The sequence below is a fragment of the Pteropus alecto genome, unplaced genomic scaffold, assembly GCF_000325575.1.
Source record: "Pteropus alecto unplaced genomic scaffold, ASM32557v1 scaffold67, whole genome shotgun sequence".
Classification (NCBI taxonomy): domain Eukaryota; kingdom Metazoa; phylum Chordata; class Mammalia; order Chiroptera; family Pteropodidae; genus Pteropus; species Pteropus alecto.
In genome coordinates, this window is record NW_006441061.1 from 1,242,338 (window position 1) to 1,264,029 (window position 21,692).

General features: G+C 46.9%; 2 protein-coding genes across 2 annotated transcripts in view; one reads left to right on the forward strand and one right to left on the reverse strand.

The window, feature by feature from the left end:
- Positions 1-3,094, forward strand: part of NEK6 (NIMA related kinase 6) — a 40,028-nt gene extending 36,934 nt beyond the window's left edge. Inside the window, exon 9 of the mRNA XM_006917949.3 lies at positions 1,509-3,094. Coding sequence (XP_006918011.1) covers positions 1,509-1,619 — 111 coding nt within the window. The 3' untranslated portion in view covers positions 1,620-3,094. The remainder of the gene's footprint in view (positions 1-1,508) is intronic.
- Positions 3,095-4,090: 996 nt separating this feature from the next.
- PSMB7 (proteasome subunit beta 7) overlaps positions 4,091-21,692 on the reverse strand; it is a 53,918-nt gene continuing 36,316 nt past the window's right edge. The window contains exons 7-8 of the mRNA XM_006917950.3: positions 7,185-7,336; positions 4,091-4,330 (exon numbers count right to left, since the gene is read on the reverse strand). Coding sequence (XP_006918012.1) covers positions 4,219-4,330; positions 7,185-7,336 — 264 coding nt within the window. The 3' untranslated portion in view covers positions 4,091-4,218. The remainder of the gene's footprint in view (positions 4,331-7,184; positions 7,337-21,692) is intronic.

Genomic DNA, 21,692 nt, shown 5'->3' on the forward strand with positions numbered 1-21,692 from the left:
GTTGCATTTGGTTTTCCTTTACTCACTTTTTCTTTAAAATTGGATTTCTCTACTCTTCAAAAGCAGCTTGGAGCCATGCAACCTGGAGCAAATCATGACTTCTCTGTGCCTCGGTTTCCCACCTGTAAGTGGGAACTGTGATCTCTGTCTCGCAGATCTGAAGCTGAAGTGAACACATCCGCATAGAGCCTGCAGGCCACTTCTCCCTCCTGCATCAGCCACTCGCCGTCGCGAGCTCCCACTCCCCCCCGCCCCTGCTTTCGGCCATGTGCAGCGGTTCCAGCCGTGTGTCTGGGGGCCAGAGGGGCTTCTTAGCACTGGAGGCCCTTAGCACACCTCACTTTTGAAGTTCTTTCCCCTCTTAGAAATGGAAATAAGACACTTATACTACTTTTATTTCTCCTGATTTCTGAAATTTTATAACCAGCACTTATTGTCAATTGCGTGGTCGGCTCAGGTGACAATTGGGGTCACATAGACTTCACCTTAATCCAGTTTCCTTGGATTAAGGAATTGCCTTGAATACTGTAAGATCTCGAAAAGTTTCGTTGCATCTTGGGCAGCCTCAGTCTCCAGGACTGCCCAAGCCGGCTGCAGGCTCAACGCATCTGTCCAGGGGCTCCCCGTGGTGAGAAGGCAGTGGACTCCCACAAAGGCAGCATGCAGGTTGGAGGGATACTCAAAATGCCTGACCCAGAGGAACCTCGTTTGCGGCCCACACCCCCTCGAGAGTGACACGTGGCGTGTGTACGGTGGCTCCGGGCCTCTGCATGACCCTTCCACCCTCCCAGGCCCCCTGAGCATGGCTCAGTCCACGGAGCCCCCTCATTCAGGACCGGCCCTCCCAGCCGCTGCTCCTGACCCAACCCTGCAGGGCCAGCCAGGCTCCCCAGCAGCAGGTATTTAAATAAGAAAATTGCAGTGAGCCGGTCCAGTGATGCAAGTTAAGATGCAGGCTTTTTAAGGTCATTATTTTAATTACCATTAAAATAATTGGCACTCTGGCTATCCGAAGAGGGGAGGCGATCAGAGGCTCAAGGCGCCCCTCCCCCACCCCGAGGCGGGCGCAGCCTTCAGTGTCTGTGTAATTAAAAGCTCCGTCTTTCATGAGCACAATAAAGAGGCCAGGGGGTGGGCAGACTGCAGCCCTGCTGCATGTTAATGCATTTATTATGATCAATAAGCTCTTGCCTTGAGTTTTGTCCTCTGGTTGGGCATCTGCATGACTGACAGTGCGCGTGCGCGCGCACACACGCGCGCACACACACACACACACACACACAATTTGCCTAGTGTGGGTAATTGGAAAATTCACAATTATTTGAAGGTAACCGCTCTCGGGGTCTCAAAGCATGGCCTTTGGGACCGGACAAGCCTAGGAATGGGCTTGGCTCTGCCCGGTGACTGACTGTGTGACCGGGCACCCATCCCTCATCCTCTGTACGCGTCGAGGACTACGTGAGTTAATGCTTTCTTAAGACTAACACGAGCCGTCCTCTCCCCTGCAGTTACGGGAACTGGTCAGTATGTGCATCTACCCCGACCCCAACCAGAGGCCGGACATCGGTTATGTGCACCAGGTGGCCAAGCAGATGCACGTGTGGACGTCCAGCACCTGACCGTGGGCACGGCGGGCCTTGCCAGAGCCAGCACCTCTCTGCCTTACCTGAGTCTCCTCTCCAAAGCGGCCACCTGGTAGCCTAGATCAACTAAGACAAGAGATTTCAGCAGGTTCCCCAAAGGGGGCCGGGCTTCACAGCAGATGCTGAATGCAGAGCAGCTGGGGGGAGGGGCGCTGGTCACATGTTCCTGGTGGTCAAATTCAAAAGTCCTTTCTTTAGACTGTTGCGGACAATCTCAGCTGGATTGTTAACAAAGGGGTGCGGATCAGCGAGCCAGGGATGCACCCCTTGGACCTGGACTGTAATGTGAACCTGTAGGGTAATTCCTTGAGTGACTGGTCAAGGTTGATACGAACAGAACTGCAGGAGACTGCGATTTGCAGTGAGCCTTTGAAAATGGCTAGTAGCGAGTTCAGTTTAGCTTAGAATCTTTTTAAACAATCAAGCTGTGTGCTTAATTTACTCTCTTGTAAAGGGATAAAGTGGACATAATTTTTTAAATGGAGTGGAGATTTTCCTAATATTTTTATCTATGTTTTTAACTCGATGAATAAGGATGAGGAGGACCCAGCATCTGGCATAGAGCTTCAGGAGACAGACAGTATTTGAGAGGCATGAGTGTTTTCCATGCAGTCTGGCTCAGCCATCTTCTCCTGACCACCTGCTCTGTACCAGGCACTTCACTTGCCTGAATGCTGGCAGTTCATTTAATGATCAGTGTTAAGCGTTTTTGTCTATAGGAAGAAAGCATGGCATACGAAAAATATAAAACATACCCTCAGGCTGTTCTCTGTACAAATTCTAGTTTTGCAGCTTCCTGCCACAGCCCTGGGCAAGTTTCTTAGTCTCTCTGAGCCTTAGTTTCCTCATCTGTAAAATGGGACTAATAATACCTACCTTCAGGGTTGCTGACAGAATTTGAAATAAAATATGGAAGTTGTCTAGCACATTGTAGATGATTCAAAAATGGCAGCACTCACCCCTTCACAGAACTCAAGTCCATGAACCACGTTAAGTCAAGAATTAATGTACAACTGTACTACGTGTAGGAAACCAGAAAGGTGTGCCTTTATTTCATGTTCCCAAATAGGATTAACTGTGAAGACTAATTTATAAATGTGAACATAAGGAAAACTCAAGCTCTGAAGGAAACAGTTTGAATTTTGTCTTTATACTCAAGTTAATCCTCAAATGGTCTAAGTTGTCGTCCACTGACTTGGTGACAGTTCAGCCCTCCAGAGAGCGCGCAAGCCCGCCCGCTCCATCTGTGTCCTGGCAAGGTGCTCTGACTGCAGCCAATTCGCTGGCCAGGCCTCCCTGGGGATAAAGGGCTTGGGCTGGGCCACTGCTCTGTTTCCATGTGTGAAATCTGTTCTACTGTAACACTGTCGAGTTGGAGAGATTTTCTTCAGATGCAACCTTTGCTTTGTATGTGTTCTCCATGTTTGAAATAAAATGGGGTAAGGGGGGTTCCTTTTGTGAATGAGTACGGTTCATAGATAAGTTTTAAAACAGCTTCACAGTGCAGCACAATTTCTTGAGGCACTTTAAGGACACAATTTCTCAGGCCCCAGACATTCTGAGTAATCCCGGAATTTTTTCAAGCTTCCCAATAATTTTGGTAGTCATCAGCCAAGTTGCTGCCGTAAATAACTCCACCATTCTCCCCACCCACTCCTGGCGGCAACAGAGCAGGCTGGCCCAAGAGCAGGCTTACTCTGGAAAACCTGGTGCTGGCCTCCTCCTCCTCATGTCCCCCAGCCACGCTCCCTCTGGGAGAGTCAAGGCCCCGTCTCCTACCTAGCACTTACCTCTGAACGTTTTTCTGATGCCAGATTTTTCTGTTAATACTCTGCTTACATCTCTCAGAGCCCCCCTCTGTGTCCCCCTTGGCAGAATCGGTGTTGGACACTGATGAACTTGCTTTCTGCCTGTCACGAGAACAGTTCTGCCTGCGAGGCCCTCTGGAGGCGTCCGACTGCAGGCATTCACGAGGCCGGAGTGTCTGTGAAATGGCTGTTTCCTAACTGTTACACACTAATCCCCAGAGCATTCCCCTGGCTTCTGTGAGACTTGCCCGGGTGGAGTCCGCCCAGTTTCACGCCGCTGTGGCCAACAATCCATCGCCCTGCTTGTTTTTGGGACTTAGAACTGATCGTGTCTGACTCTTTCCTAAAAGGCTGTGCTGTACTCACCCTAGAAAAAAAAGAAGAAGAAGAAGAAGAAGAACCCTGGGACCACCACGGGGAAGGGAAGTCAGCAGAGGGGTGGGGACGACAGACACCGGAAAAATCGGCGTAACCCAATCCGACCTCCTGTGACAGATGAGGCCCCACTGTCTTTAGGAGGCTCGCACAGACTGGCACCCGGGGAGGGATTAGCATCCTGAAGGGGAGGCCAGGCCGATGGCCTTAATGGCCAAAAGACCCCACTTAATGACCAAAAACCCACACAGCCTCCAGACCTCAGCCAGTCAATTTCGTTTTCTTTTTTATTGGGTTTCATTCAGCAAACACGGGCCGAATGAAGGTCTTACAGGGGAGCCTCCACTGCCCCCCATCTTCAAGAGCAGCAACCAGCCTCCCGCCGACACCACTCAGGACGTGTCCATCGTTTGGACTGTTTCTTCCAGCACCTCGATTTCCAGGCTAGTGACTTTTTCAGTGAGGACTGCAGTGGTCCCTTTCTCACACCGGTACCGGCCAAACCTAGTGACAAGAATATAACAACGGAGTTAGGATCCCCTCAAGACGCCCGATGTGAGGCTGGAGAGAGGGACCAGTGTTCAGGCAGCAAACAGGCCTGGGCTGGGGTCTGGCTCTCCTGAGTCCTAGCTCTGCGACCCTGGGGGATTTGACTACCCCACAGCTCATTTTTGTCAGCCCCCAAGTGTGAGCGAACAGGGACCCCGGTAGAGAGGAGGCACACTAAGAGAGATCACACAGAGCACCTGGTACTCAAATTTCTTTGCCCACCTCCCCATCACCAGAAGATGCTAGAAAGCATTTGGTCACTGGCCTTCAGGCTTCAACCTCCTGGAGCCAGCAGGAAGCGAATCCTTCCACTGAGCTGCCATCACCCTCCTCTTGTGCAGCAGCAAGGCTGACCTGCTACCTTAAACACTTAAAACACATCTGGAAGCATAAACAGCATAAAAATGACCCGCAGACAGACTCTGTCCTTGGCATTTTAGACCACACTCTGAAGACTCGAGAGGAGAGTTAACTGTCCCTGGCAGGGACACGGTGGATCATCATCATTAGGACACACCCAACACCTTTCCTGGAGTGAATCCCACAGGCTTCTCTGAGCATGACATGGTCTATGAGATATGTATCTGAACTGCTAATTCTCGTGCTGGGGCTGAGAATAACATCACTGTCAAATAGCAGCACAAAGCCAACTGCTCCTCTGCTCTGTCCGCAGCTGGACATTACTTCCGTCCCCTTGGCGTGGACTAACAGACCACACTGGCTGTGCCACGACCACGCGCTCCTCGATAACCCATCCTGTCCAGTGGGCACTTGTGCTCAGAGGGGAGGAAGCAGAGAAGAGGGAGATGTTACCGGGCTCTGTATAAACTCAAGAGCAGAGCGTGTGCAGCGAAGACAGGCAGACCTTTGTTTCTGTTAACCCTTCCCGTCCCCTCCAGGCTCTCCTTCGCTGCAGCACCTTTTAAAGCTGTGCTCCCACCACCCCCCAGCCCCACCCCGCTGGTGTGAAGACGTGGCTCCTTCCCCTAGACTGGACCCTTAGCCGCCAGAGCCCCACGTGGCTCCTATGTGCCCGACTCGTGGGAACCACAGCGTCCGGAGGGGAGGACACAGGAGCCTCCTCCCCATCCTGGGCTACGGCACCTGGCTTCAGCAGCACGCGGGGAGGGCTTCTGCCTTAAACAGCAGTAGGTGGCAGAGGAGGGCTGCGGAGGGCTGAGGGCAGAGGAGCCAGGCCAGGTCCACACTGGGACTGGGCATAGGATGCCTGCCTGGGCCTGAGGCTTTGCCCCCATCCTGACTGTCCACTCTGGGAAAGGTTCCCTTAAGCCAGGCAGTACCCCCATCAGTCAGCCACTGGCAGAAAAGATGACAGTAAAACTTCAGGAGTGCCTGGGCACTGAGGGGCAGCAGCTCTGGCAGGGGCAGGTTGCTGACACCTGCCACAACTGGCCAGTGCCTTCCCCACCACCTGAGTCTTCACAACTAGCCAAGGAGTCTGTCTGTTTCTGTTCTTATGCATTTAGGTCTCCTTTACATCTGTGGCCTATGTCCCAAGGGAGTAAGATGAGCCGCTGCTGCACTTCCTTTTGGACAAGGACTCCTGTGCTTGGCGCCCGTTCCTTGTCCAGCCTCAAACTCTACTTTTCAACGGCTCAGATGTGGCTTCCAGAATCCTCACCCAACACACTGTTCAGCCTGGATGGAGTGTAACCACCTCCCCCTTCCTAAATGCTTCACCGTGAACTTGCTCAGGTCATGAGCATCTTGAAGTAGCAGGGGAAGCAGGTCACACAGGGACACTTGGCTCCCGCTTCAGAGAGCCCAGCAAAGCCAGGCCTGAAAGGCTGCTTCCACTCCTGACCGTGGAGTCGACAGAGATCACCTAGTCCAGCACCATCACTTCACAAACAGGGAGGCCCTCTTGCCCAAAGTCACCAACACCAGGCAATTGACATCGCCCCAGTCCAGAGCGTCTCGCTGCTGGGCTGCTCTACCCTGCCAAGAACACGAAGTTTGCACAATGCTGAGCACAAATGCGATGAGTACCTGCTGGTTCTCAACGCTCTCGTCCGTGTGAATCACTCCCAACTTGGATTCTGAGTATACACAGTGGGAGTTAAGCCAGCATTCCAGAAAGTGATGTGCTGGCTACCTTGGGATGGATGCTGCTGGCAGCAGAGCTCGGCAGCCACGGCACAGGCAAGCAGCTGGCCAGCTATGCGGACGGCAAATGAGCGGTTAATCTGCACACACACCAGCCACCAGGCTGGACACCTTCCAGTCTTGTTCAACAAAGCAACTGGAGCTTGTCCCCTACTCTACGCCGGGGCTGCACCCCTGAGACCCAGTGCTGGCTCAGCATATGCCAGGGCTCCCTCGAGAGCAGGAAGCACCAGTGAGCTCCCAAGGCTAACTTCCAGACGCTTAACCAGTGCTTTGTAACTGCTCGGACTTCCGCACCACTCTGAGAAAAGCTCTGGGCCAGCAGCCCTGGAAAATGCAACTCACAGAACCGCAAACAGAATCCAGGGGATTCTCTGAGAGACTAGAGAAGGACAGCAGGTGATTCAAACCTCTCCCCGCAACCTCAGCCCAGGGCTCTTTCCCGGGCCCCACTCTACCTTTCCTGACATTTTGCAAATTAAATCACTTTTCTACACCTGACAGCAGCCCAGAATCATAAAGCAAAAAACGGCTCAAAGTTCTGTTGTGTAAGGCTGGTTTGGGGACACCAGATTTACTTCACATGGGTAAGAGCCAAGAAAACCCTGTCAGATGCCATGGAGAGGTCAAGGGTAGCCACAGAAGCCGGGGACACAGGAAAACCTGCATCTCCCTCACTCACCTGGTCCCCTTCTTGTTGGGCACTGAGAACGGGCGGAGAAAATCCAGCTTGCTCTTGTTAATGACACAGAGGTCAATGTTACTTCCAGACCCCAAGTCATTGAAAATGCCGGCTGCAATGGCTTCACTCACCAGCGTCTTGGCTTCCTCCTCCTGAGAAAAAGAATGGCAGCAATGACGTCCAGCAGTACGCGAAGTCACCTGGGGGGCGGGCACTGCTTTCAATGCCCGTTTTACAGATGAAGAAAGGTCTCGAAGTACCTCAGCGATGTGCCAATGGTCCCCAGCCGGCAAGTGTGGAACCCCGGGCTTTCACAGCCTTTATGCATGGGCCCCCCCCAACACACTGCTCACGTCAGACAATCGCTGACCTCGTAACCGAGGACGGTGGGCTGACGGAGAGCAATCTGTCATCTACAACAGGAGTCAGTAAACCTTTCTTGTAAAGGGGGCCAAGGAGTGCATAAACAGTCTCTGTCATAACTACTCGACTCAGTCATGGGAGCACAAAGCAGCCGCAGATAATATGCAAACAAATGTGTGTGGCTGTGCGCAAATAAAACTTTATTAATAACAGAAACAGGTGGCGGGCCAGATTTAGACCATGGGCTGTGGTTTGCTAACTCCTGACCGAAAAAGTCCAATGACGGTTGAATCTGCTTACTGGTAACAAAATGAAGAAAGTCAGCATCATGGGGGAAAGTAGCTAACACCAAAACAAAACAATAATTCTGGGAAAATGGTGGCAGAGCCAAGGCTGTGACCTCTTGCTGAAGAGAATCTACTGCCTCCCACTAACAAGCCTACGTGTTCACTGAAGTGTTTCATTTCTTTTGAGTTATTCTTTCTTCTCCTTTAAGAAGCAAGTCTAAGTCCCCAACAGTTACTGGTGAAAAGTGGATTAATTCATTTCTTATCCAAGAAGGCCCACCACGTGCCAGGTCCTGTTCCAGGAGCCAGGGCTGCAGAGATGGATGAGGCCCCAAGGTCCATGCCCTGTAGGGCATCGGACTCACGTAACTACAGGACAGCGTGAAAAAGGCTAACAAATAACAGAAGGAGCACGGTGGGAGCACTGCCTGGGTCAGCAAAGCTTCAGCAAAGCTGAAAGATGGGCCACACACCGGGCACTCAGAAGACAGGGCAGTGAAGGCAGCAAGGTGGGACCTGGGGAACATCAAATTCAAGCTCTTTATGAAACAAGGATAAAAAATGAACCAATCTCCCAAAGAGGAGGCTCTAACTTGAGTCGTAGCCCCTTCTCAATCCACCAGGGCATGAGAGTCCATAAACACGCAAGCTGAACTAAAGAGCTCATCCAAGTAACATCCATTGAGAAACAAGACTGTCTGCCCCAAATTCTAGCCTGAGGTCATCAAAGGGCAGACTGGCTGACTTCCAGTCGTGAGAAGATCTGAGAGACCACTCAGGGTTCCTGCTCCTCCGCCTGTCCTAAACCAGGAAGTGAGATGCCAGTGACATGAGCGCCCTCTACAGACTCAGAGGAGGCTCTGCCGGAAGTGGGATCCTCAGCAACCCAGCGGCAGGGGCTGGGGCTTAACCTGCTGTTTATTCCACCAGGTTAATTCACTTCCTGAGTGGCACATATGTGAGGCCGATGAAGCCAGTTATTCTCCTGTGCATATGGAGCCCTGTAAGAATTCACTCAAACAGAATCCTCTAATCAGGAGGATCTCTCCTGAGACTCCCAACAGTCTATGAGGCCAAAGCCTTACCAGAAACCAGTGAAGGTGGCAGCAAAGAAAGCGTCTTAGAGGAGATGGCTGCTGCTGCGGCTACCACACAGACAGCGAAACCCGACCAGCAGCAACCTCATTCCAGCTTGTTTCTCTTATTAAAGAACCACGCATGTGTGCGTGTGTCGGGGGCATCCTGTTTATCCCCCTGCTCCTGACCTGCCAACTCTTCTTCCCTTCTCTGTTTTTATTATTTCCTTTGCTTTATCATCGCTACTTTTCTCGTCACTGGTGATGGTGCCCTGAGTGAGCCAAAAGTACCCAGTGGATGTCACAAATCCTGCTGGCAGCACTTAGGACTGCAGATTTAAGTTTCCCAAATTATTTTATATTTGGAGATGGAGATTGGGAGGAAACCTAGAGGAAACTGAAATATACACATATTAGGCATGCATACCTAATGTCAACTGATCAGACTGGGCAGATACCAGAATGCTGACGGGTGAGCCTTCCTCTATCTTGCAAATATTCTATCAACAGATAAACTTCTAAAACTTGAAAATGTACAAATCTGAAATGTGTATAGCCTGACTGACTCACAAAATTGTCACGTGTGCTGTTATTTAAGCGTAAAGACTTTAAAAGCTGGTAACATACCTTTTACATTCCTTCCCTCCCCACCAATCCTAGGGAAGAAAATCTCACAAGTCTCTAACTTTTTTCCCAGTCCTACCCTCCTCACATTCACAGGACTCAAAGATGGTATGAACCTTACGTCTTATTGGGCACCTACTACAATGTGCCAAGTACTGAGTTAGGCATTTTGACGATCACTTTTATCCCTGCCCTCAGCCATCTTCTGAGGTTGGTACTGTCAGAAACTACAGCTGAGAGAGAGCCAATGCCTTGGCCAAGGTCAGGTATCTAGTAAATGTAAAACATGTCCTCTAGGCTCCAGAGCTAACATGCTACCGCACACGGCAGTTCACAAGTAACCTGTCTCAGTTGGAGGCTGGGGCTCCTTGGTGAGTTGGGGACAGTGGACAGCAGTTCCCCGATCCAGGGTATGTCACTCTCCCACCAAGGATCTTCAGAACTCAGGCAAGTTTAAGAGAGGACGACGGGTGCTAATTTATCTTTGGGCCAACCAGCAGCTTCCCTGATGGTCATTTCCCTGGGGAGCAGGGGAGTTTCTCAAACTGCCCAGCACACTATCACGTAAACAAATGTTTCTACAATGTAATACGGCAGAGATTAATATTAAGATCCAAGGTCTTATTTCACATATCCCCCACCCCCACCAAAGCCCTCAAAAAACACAAACAGGCTGAAAATTACCAAGGCTCTACTTACTGTCTTACATAGCCGTCTTCAGCAAACATTTACAGACTCCTACTACGTTCCAGGAACTGCTTCATATGTTGAATACTGTCTTTTACCACAGTATTTCCATCCCCAGAATTCTAGACGCATATGCAAATATGCTACTGGGCATATTCATACTGTGTTTTCTTTATAGTAGGATTTCACAATTAAACAACTCTTGTCTTTAACACGTGCTACCAAATATTTAGGAAAACTATCAAGGAAACTGCAAACTAAAAGCAAGAGGTAGGGGAAACACCACATTTGTATCTGTCTCTGGCCCACAATACACGCAGGAAGCATTGTTTCCTCACAGCAAAACTGCACCTCCCTTTTTTTGGAAGATGCAGAGTGACCTGAGTTCTGAGCAGCATCTGCCTGGAGACAGCTGCTACAGAGGGGCTCTGACAAGGGCCCTGTAGAGCCCGTGACCCCAGCTGGTCAGGCCCAGGTGCGATGCTCTCCCACTGCAGGGGTCAGCGTCCTCCCCTGGCCAGCTGCTCAGAGATTTGCACTGCCAGTCACAGGGGACCCTGGAGTCGGTGTAGAGATGGACCAGTAGGGCTCATCCTGACTACCAGAAAAATAGCCCTCCAGGACAATGGCACCTTCCTTTTACTGTGTGACACTCAGCCGAAAGACCACCACGACCCTGGGGATCGAGTTAGTTGAGAGACCCAGGTTCAAGGTAATCTAGCAGATGTGGAGGCGGACAGTCTGCGTTTGAAACCCCCGTTTCCTATTTATTGCTGTGCAACCTTGGGCAAGTCACTTCACCTCTCTGAGCTCACTCTCCTCCTCTGTAAGACAGTGTTGATAAATTAGGATTTATCACAAAACTGCTGCAAACAGAAATAAAATATAGATAGCACCTTCTAGAGTACCTGGCACGTAGCTGCTGCTTAATAAATAAATGGTAACTTGAATTTAATAAAGCGAGCCAGAGGGCTCCTAGAGACACACTTTATTTCTATGCAGTGACTGCCTATACTAAAGCCCAGGCCAGGAGAAGGAGGTCCAAACAAACCTGCTGACAAATCTTCACACAGTGCCGTGGAGAAGTTCCTCTAATAATTAATCCAAGCAAAAAAGCACACTCCCTAAAAGTTCAGAGAATATAAAAGGGGTACTTCCTGCTTTATGGCTACAAAGACCAAACTAACTGGGAATATCAGTCCCCCGAGCCATCCCTGCTTCTTAAATGAGATTACAATAAGAGTGATGTACTGCACTGCAAGTCGGCTGTGACAAGCAGCACTTTATAGAGCTATCTGTTTGTCTCCATCACTGCATCGCACAATGTGTCCCTGGACTCCAATGTGCAGCTCCATTTACCGCTACATGACAAATGGGCAGCACTTGTAAAAGGCACAAAGAGGTCCACGTCGGCCATGTAATGGTCACCACAGCTGTACCCGAGTGCTTGAGGGGACAAAACAGACCCCCAAGTTCATTAAACTGACCAGTAATGGATCTTTCAAAAAGTGCCTTAGGAATCGTACAGAAAAGGCTAAAATAAATAACTCAGCATGGAAGGCTAATCTGAAATGGTGTTTGATAAATTATTTATAACACAGGCGATTGTCTGCATTTAATATTGGAGCTACTAGTAGCATCTTTAAAAGATGATTTATGCGCTGTAATGCTATTAAACTTTATATTGGCCCACTGCTAGCTATAAAGTCTGCTGAGATTTAGAGAATGAGTTTTAAACTGTCACTGCAACATCATAGGAGATGGAGACTGTATTAAATCTTTACTTTAAACCTGTTATCTAGAGAGTTGCATTTTGTAGACACTCACAAACTGACAGATTACCTCGGCATCCGCTATGGTGCAGGCCCAAAACAGAACTGCAAAGAAACTTTTCCATATTATTCTCGTCCACAGCCACGATCGAATTTTTCTTCTCACTTCCATGATCTTTAGATTAGAAATGTCACCAGAGTAAAATGTAGGTACCCCAGCCAATGGGCACCCTGGACAGCTCAGCATCAAATTAATACTCCTTAAATAAATCCTCTACACTCAACTGTTCAGTTATGCACTCTGAACGGTGCTTTAACTTACATCGGGGGCAGGCAAACTATGAAATATGCATTTGACTGAAAACCTACTGTATTATTTTAGATACGGCTTTGGAATATCAACATACATGTATGTGGTAAGTCATGTGAAACAACTGATTTGTGATTAAAGTATTTTTTATTTCTTCAAACAATAAAACTGATTATTTGCTGGAAAATATATTTCATCTGTGTGGCTGAGGCGCTCACATTGAGGGAGATGAAAAAAAGAAACGTTCCGCCTTTTTCATGAAGAACAGAGCTCCTCTGCTGTCAGGGCATTGTGAGGGGACCCTGCACGCCCCGCCATCACGCCAGTAGTCAGGACAGTGGCTCCGCTACCTCTGCTCGAGGGGACCAAGGATGTGGGTGGCATCATACCTAAACTTTCATTAATTTTCCTACCTGTTATTACCTCTATACGGATCATTTTGTTCTTAACAGTTTGCTCCTTTACTAAAAACTAAGGATTTTACTCAATAAGAATCAAAACAGTCCATACTCATCTTGGGAGATCTGGATTATCTTTTATCACTCTGATCTGAAACAGCAAAAACATGCTACTGCTCTGATGATCTGCGGCTGAGCAGATAAAAGTCTGGGTGTGGCAAGAGTCTGGTCCCAAGAAGGGGACCAAAGCCACGCCGCCTCCACCTCCGTCCCAGGCGGCGGGCACAGTGCCTGGCGTGGGCGCTGACAAAAGAAAAAACGGAACATCGACTTCAAATGCATCCATGCTCCGCCAAACTAAAAGACAAAATTAATTATGAGACAGAATGGGGTAATTCCAAAATTGCACCAGTCCCGGCTGGGGGACCAGGGGACGAGAGCATTCAAAGACAGTTAGGCCCTCCAGAGGAGAGGTTTAACCGCAACGTTGTCTAGTGGCCTGCTGCCATGGCGGGGTTCTGACTAAGCCACTGATGCGGCCTAAAGGAGTCATTCGTGGCTGATGGTTGAATAAAATTTAAAGAGCTCAAAAAAGTGTTTAAAATGGTCCCCCCAAAGCAGTATGCTTCCTGCACCATGTAACAGACCTAATGTGTCCCATGTGTAGCCACGTATTTTACAGTGGGAAAGGTTAATTTAATTTTTTCAGACTGGGCTGTGTGACAAAAGCAAAAGTGTCTGCATTTTGTTTTTGGCTTAAGCTGTCTGGGTAAACACGGTCTACCTGTGTGAACACCTGGGAATTGTCAGGTATAATCAAGTCACAGCTGGTGCTGGGTGTGCCCAGAGTGAATTAGTAACTGTCTTTAAGATCGAGATGCTGCTGCCATTTCTTTCTTAGATAGTTTTTTTTTTTTGGCTCCCAGGATCTGGGTGATGCAAATGATGAAAGACATATCTGCTGTGGGTGCAGGAGTAATTTAAGGGGTTTTCAGCGGGGACAGGAATGGGTGTTCGTATTCAAGGACTTGCCAACCAAGTTAGCTGCCAACATGGCTTGTCCCAGATGACTGAATGACACAAAAGCCTGACCACAACTCAGGGCCAGGAGAGAAGATGTCCGAGGCTGCGGGACCACAATGGGCCACAAAAAGCTGTCACAGAGCCTCAAAGAATAAGGAAAGCCCAGGAGAGCTGGGTCATTAATAACACAGCACTTAACTCTCTCTGAGCCACAGGCTGCCCATCGGAAGAATGGGAATAACGCTCTGTCCAAGGGCTGTTGGAAGGAATAATGAGACAGAAATGTCCCATGACACACTGATTCTGCAAACAGAACTGTTAGCAAGTTCTAGGGTAGAAGGGTGTGAGAAAACTAACATGGACACCCACTACATCCCTGAGTCAGAACCAAACGCTTACGTTACTTATTTAATCCTCATAATCACCACCTGTACAGCAGAGGAAACTGAGGCTCTAGGAAGTTGGCAACGCACTCAAATGCACGTGGCTGTGTCAAAGTGGAGGCTGGGGATCCATGCCAACTTAGTGCCTGGGATCGCCAAAGCCTATGTCTTCCTATCCCACCACGGGGAAATCGGTGGTGAGCATGAAGGTTTTGCTGGATTCTGAGACAGCGAATAGAAGGAAAACACCTAAGCTTCCAGAGGGAAAAGGACCAAGAGAGATAGAAACATATTGCTTTCCACAAGGAGAAGAAACCAGCGTTCACAGCATATGTGTACACAAATATATATTTGCAAGGCTGCACTGAATCAAATATAATCAGAGATTTAAAAAGCAAGAAAAATTGGGTTTAAAGAAAGAGTGAGAAATATGCTCAATAATCCTCCAAATGAAAACCAAGCTGCCCCAGCTAGTAATAAGATCTTAATAATATCACCCTCTCCTCCGTAAAACAATGCAGTCAGTGGGATAACTCTGCCAATACATTCCTGGAGACCCTGCAAGGGCTACCGCCTGAAAACAGTGGGGAAAATGCAGTAAATTTGTTCCCAGGATCACACAACAAAGATTAAAAAAAGCGGCCATGTTCACATCGAGCCCATCCACCTCCAAAGGCTGGAGGACAGAAGTCAATGCGGACTGCAGGGTGAGTGTGGAAAGGTGATTATGGGGATCATACTGTATCGCAGGATCCTGCTTCTACAGCCGCATAAGGATTAGGAAGAACTGGAAGGAGACTCAAGAAAGTACAGAGCATCCTTGTTCTAGCAAGTTTAAAGATGGTCACATATAAAGCAAATTTCAAATGATGCATAAAGCCCTGAAAGAAATGTGCAAGTCAGCTTAGTTCAGCAAGCGTTTACCCATGCCCTGATACTAACACTCTCCACAGACACCGTGCTAAACCTGGGGATAAGACCTGAACAGATACAGACTCTGCCCACAAAGAGTGTAGAGTCCGGAGAGGAAACATGTAGATAAGCTCACTACAATATAGTAAGAGCTATTAAGAGGCAGGCTTGACAATGGAACAATGGGTGTACAGAGGTCCCATGGGATACAAGTGATAAGACTGGGCTGCAACTCGACATACAAGTAAATGGTAGCCAAGCCACAGGGCAGAAGTGAGGATAGGAGTAGCCATGAAAATGGGAAGGAGAGAGGTGAGGTCAGGTAGACAGCTCCGTGGGGCTGAATACCAAAGAACCACAAGGGCCACACAGAGAGCCAGCTCTTCATGGTAGCCAGTGGAAAGACATGAAAAATTTAAGCTGCTGAATGATGTAGCTAGATTTGTGCTGTTTGAAACTGCAACCTGGAAGCAGTGGTGGAGAAGAAGCACAAGGCAGGCGACAGGGAAGCAGGTGAGCCATCGTTCCCAAGGAGAGATGGTGGTGAGCCAGCAGGGGCAGGTGGGAGTGCAGGAGGAAAGGGCAGAGTGTCACCTGGACATCCAGCATCAGTCATGGGCACCGACCAAACTCCAAACAAACTCAGCCTTCACAGAAAAGCCTTTTGTTAACTTCTTGGCAGCTATTTTTTCTGGCAGGTCGATGGGAGATAATGATTAACTTAACTACATAGTTTTAGACAGGTACGTTTCTGCAGCAGGCACTTTCCAAAGAGTGTCACCAAAAAGGGACAAGGTAAAAGCAGACCCAGTGAAAGCACATTGAGGATGTTCTGGAGTCAACTTGGAAATGCCATTTCATTCGTATCAGGGACTCCCGGAATATGCCTGTCTGGCCTCTGAGTGTGGTAGAAAGACTGTAAGGATCAGTTAACCGTGGGGGCAAGAACCAAAGAATGGAGAGAAAGCAGCTCTAAGGAGAATCGCGGTCATGGGGGTTTGGCCACACGAAGGCAGTTAGCTGTGAGGAAGCAGAAGTGGGCACGCCCAGGTGAGGCCAAGGAGCAGCAAGCAGGCTGGGGTGGGGAGGTGGGGGGTAGGTGGGGTGGGAGGTGCAGAAGCAAAGAATTCAAGAGAATGAAGATCCAGGAGATCTGGATATGAATCTAGTCCTGTTACTTACAAGCTACATGATGATGGCACTAAAGTCATTCAACATTTTTAAGTCCCAATTTCCTCATCTGCGAAAGAGGCCTAAAACCTTGTGGCACTAGGTGGTCATGAGGGTTAAACTACATACTCTATGACCAGGAGAAACTAGCAGTGCCTGGAAGGCAGGAAACGCATGATGGCTGCTAACCTGACCCAATTCTACCCCTTTCTTGAATGTTCACAGCTAGCAAAAGCCTAACTCAGAACTACCAACACAAGAAGCAACCGATAATAACTCAGCGCTTTATTCTCAACCCCCCAATTCAAAGCAAATCCATTATGAAAGTAGTTATTTATACAGCAAATGAAAGTCAAAATGATGCCATAAAACACTGTGTCCACGTGTGCACCTTCCACACAGAAGCATACTAAATAGCACATTTTCACTTATTATATTTCACTAGAAATTAGATTCTAAAAGAAGGCAAGATGAAACTTACATTTGCTTTATGCAGACACTGTGCCAAGTACATTCTTCCACTTCTCCTTCCAAATAACCCTTGAAGGTAGGCACTACCCTTCTGCCCATTTTACAAATCCAGGGAGCTAAGGCTCGGCAAGGGAAAAGGACTAACCCAAAGGCACATGGCCAACAATAGGAAGTCTGAGATTCAACATAGTTTTGTATGACTCCAGAGCTCATGTTTTTTTTTGTTTTTTTTTTTGTTTTTCACTCTAGACAACAGAACCTCCAATTAGTCTCCAAAAATAGGAGTGGTGCTTGTCTAGCCCTGAGACGCAACTGACAAGTCACTCGTGGGTATATATTTTTTAAAGTATTTTACCTCTGAAATTCTTCAAAATTGCAAATCCATTGTTTAAATAATGCTACACTATCATTCTTCTGGCTTGTTACATTCGATAAAATTAAGACCATCCTGATGAATTTCTCTAATACAGAATGTACACTCATCAAATTCCAAAGCAAAAGCCTATCGGTTCACTGCATCGGTACAACATTCAGAGGTTTACATTGCCCTAAAATACATGTATAAAACCTCTCAGTAAACGGAATGAGTCAAATTGTTTTTTTAACCAGCTGGTATGTCAATAAAAAAGGTACTATTTAACTTAATTTTCCCATCGGGCCATTTGTTGATTTTCTTTTAACATTTTAGAGACAAGAAGTAGCCAGAGTATGAGCACAAACTTTGAAGCCAGACTGCAACTTACAAACGTGGCCCTCCAAAGGATCCCTTCCAGTAGTGACTTAAGCCCATTTTATGAATGAGTTTTATATTTTATAAACTGAGGCTGCAGGGGTTACACAAGAGGCCAAAAATCAACCTTCAAACCCAGACCCCTTTAAAGTCCATCACACACTTTCCATCATGCAGTTTTTTACTCCTCTATCACCCCAATTCAATTGACCTGAGCTAAAAGAAACCAACGTATTTGTCAAGGAATCAAAGTTAATGAGTCCTTAAATCTTTGTAATGTTCTGACGTCACCAAAGTTCTGATTTTAGAAAGACTATATTCCAACATCGTGACGGGTGACAACGATGACAAGTGTGATCGCATCCTACGGATACAATGTTCATTGAAAGTATTTTCAAAAATCTGCACTCCTAGGTGGAATTTTAAAATATCTATTTAGCACAACTTCGTACCATTTTAAAATTTTTTTTTCTGCACAATTTCAGGGTTAGGGGAGAGTAGTATAAATTATCTCACAGAAACCCACGAGTACCATGATCTGCTAAGGTTAAAACTTTAACTACCTTCCCGCGGTATGCTGCTGGGGTCTCATTACAGCAGGTGATCTCACAGTCCGCCATGCACAACACACTAAGTACCAGCATCTCCCAATTACACTGCAACATAAATCTCAAAGGACATCTGCAAAGTCTACACAGCTCCTGCACCCACTGCCGAAACACAGCCACCTCTAATGGAACGTGGCAGCTTTCTAAACTAAATATTCACACGCAGGGACAGAGATGCTAAGCCCGGCTTTATCCCACGCTGAAGAGCGGATGCTAATTAAAAGGCCACACTGATGTGGGAAAAGGCCACCCAGACAACTTTAGACATTGTCTGGAGTTTCGTTTTCCTACTTCCCCATCTGGTCAGCTGTCCAAACTTCCAGGATTAGACAACTGAGCAGTCAGAGCAGGAGCCCCACGGCTGTGTACATGACACCCCTCATCTAGAGGGCCTCCCTTCTTCCTCTTCAGCCTCCCTGCTCCATCCCTTCCTCAAACCCCGACAAAAAAGTTCAAGTGAGGAGTCGCATGCTCTTCAAAGCCATCTCAGTGCCCACCAGTTAGAGTCCACCAATTCCTCTTCTGTGGTCACCTCTACATCCCCTTCTACGTATCATTCTCATACATTTCACGCAATAATCTCAATAGTTGTCTGTGGGCTTGTCCACCCTGCGAGGTTGTGAATGTCTCTAAGAAAGGGACCATGTCTCATAACCAGGCACAGAGCTTGGCACCCGGTTGAAGATCAGTGCAACTCGGCTAAATGGAACGCATGCATCCTTCACATCTCAGAATGACCACCACCTCTCAACAGTTTACAAAGGCCCTAATGGCAACTCTGGCTGGAAGCTAAAAGATGTTCTACCGGTGGTATGGGTAGAAGAAACTTCTGGTTTCTCTGCCCACGGCCCATCTGCCTTTGTCAAATTTTACGTGTCTCAAAGTTTTTGAGAAAGCACCTTAAAAAACAAAACAAAACAAAAAAAAAACCTTCATAATAGTAGAGGGCAGCCAGGGTATATTGGTTCTTACCATAATCATCTGGCTATTTCTGCAACTGTTTTTACTTGGGCTAGCAAATCCTAGGCTTGATATAGGCTATGATACAAAATAAATAAATAACTGTCGTAATAGCAGTAAAGGCTTTGAAATATTTCATCTAAGCCGACTGTATTCTCATGCCTCTTAAGAATTGCCAGTCCCTTCAAATATTGGCAGTTCCATCTATCAGATCTTCCAATACATAAAAATTGCTGACTTTCCCCCCAAATTTGATACAGATATATGAAAACTGTGAAGCTTTTTTTTGGGGGGGGGGAAGGGAGGCTAGAAATGAAACTTCTCTGCCTGTGCAAAACATAAATTGCCATATGTTTTAGATCAGAAGGTTAAAAAAAAGCCCATGAAAACTTTCCAGCCCAAGAAAGCTGACAATTAACTCACTGAAATACAGGTCAAGCCCTCAAGTTCCCCTCTTCTTGTAGGTAGTGGTCCCACTTAACACTGACAAATTCTGGTAGGAAGGAAGGGCACCATTTTTATTTTATGTTCAGTTACATGTACAGTATAAATGTACACAGGTACCACATTTAAATATTTAAGCCCTAAATGTTATTTTAAACTTAATTTTTCCACAGAGCTATTTGATTTAAAAAAAAAGAAGAAGAAACTTTACTAAAATTCGTAATCGCACTTCAGTGTACATTAGCGCCAGTGTGGAGTTTGGCTGCTCTGCACACCCACATGCCCACCGCCTCCCTCTCTCGGATACCGCACACCACACGAGTATAATAAACCATGTTAATATTTCATACCACTGTGAAATATGCTGGAGTATCAATTCAACATCTGCTGTCTTTAGGGTCCGGGAGTCCCGCAGAGACACTTTCAATTTGTAATTGAGTTCTATGCTGAATTAATCAGCAGTTTATCTTTTTTACTAAAATAACGTCTTCACCACCAACCCAGATTTACATTAACAATTTATGCCAAATTACCTGCCAAGGCAAAACTTATAAGATTCTAAGCTACCAACCAGTAACGCTCAGTCCTATATTTCATTTCTTATATTTCTCTAACCTACATACAAGAAAAATAGGAAGCCATTGTTCAAGAGCTTGCAAGCCTCTGACCACGGTGACCTCTTGGATTCACAGCACACAGCCTTGCTTCTGACGTGAAATTCATGGGAGTTTTCCCCCTTCCCCTGAAAGCTTCAGTTCGATAAGTACGAATTTTTACAAAACACGATTTCTAGAATGGAATGAAATCAGTGAATAATAAAAGAACTTCTTATTTCTTTTCTCCAGGGGCTACGACATTCCAAACCTTGGCTTGAGTACCAGAAAAAGAAACCTAGATGAAGGGAGCATTTCTAGTGCCTTAAATTATGTCCCTGAGACCCAAGGTAGGAAAGGCAATTCAGTGTGGTAAGAGGTGGAAAAAGAAGTCCATGTTCTCTTGATATCATGATGCAGAACAATTTATTAGCAATATTTTCCTTTTAATTCCACTTGTACAGTTGAAAGTCACTAAACATTTATTTCTATTCAACATTATCCCTGAATCTAACTCTTGCCTCTCTCTGATTAAGAGTCTCTGGTCACAAAGAAGCTGCATTTTGTCTGCTAGATCCTTGCCACAGCTGCAGCAAGCAATATACTTTGTGAAATATTTCTTCTGTACGGTATATTTCCCCTAATTCCACAGTTATAGGAAATATGTAAAGTAAAAACACTTCATATGGAACACCTGATCCAAAGAAATGCATCACAAATAATCAACTATCTATTAGGGTAAAAGAATCCCTTCTTTTCAATCTACTTTGCATATAGTTGTATAAAGAATTTCGCCACCATACAGAATGGCCTCTTTCAATACTACCTCTGGATTACAGCACCCAGCGCAATGCCTTGCATTCAGCTGGTCCCCAATAAGTACCTGCTGACTGATTACATATCGATTATATAAAATTGAAATTCAGTGTTTACACATCAGGGTAGAAAATGGAGAAAAATTTTTCCACAGAAGTATTTTTGGCAGAAAAATCAACAAGGAAGAATTCTCGAAGTCGTTAACTATGGCAGTTATATCGTTTGTAGTACTTTTATTACTCCTTGAAGAACTGAAAATAGAGACCTTCGAATTTCATACAAGGTCACTTTCATAAGATTTGTTGATTCCTGAATTCCAGAGGCCAGGCCCCAAGAGGAACCCATTTCCCGCTCACTGAAGATTTTGATAAAACTATACCTTTCCTTCTTGGCCTCCTCCCATCTAGCTCCCTTTTATTTCCTGAGACTAAATGGGAAGAATAAAACACACTTTTTAAAATTTCCTCCACCCCTTCCCTGAAAAGCCCACTCTGCACTTCAACTTTTAACAAAGACAGAATACAATGGCAAGGGTGGAAATGACAACCAGCCACTCCCATTAAATAGGGCTCTAGAGAAACAGAGACAAGGAAGACAGCGACTTGGCCAGAGGAACGGGCATTTAAGTGGCCATTGCTAAGTCAAGGAAGACTAGGGAATCCTAGAGAGTCAAAGGGAGACAGCAATTACATGTGAAGTTCCAAACTCTCTCTCTGTATGGTAGGGAGCAAAGCCTTGCTCTTGGAACCATCAGGTGAAAAACCTAAGAAAACTTTCATCTGCCCTATAAAGCACAAAATGAAAATGTGAGCTAGAAGATCCAAGGGAGTAACCTTAACTCAAGAAGTGATGCCTCCCCAAAGCTGGCCTACCAGTGGGTT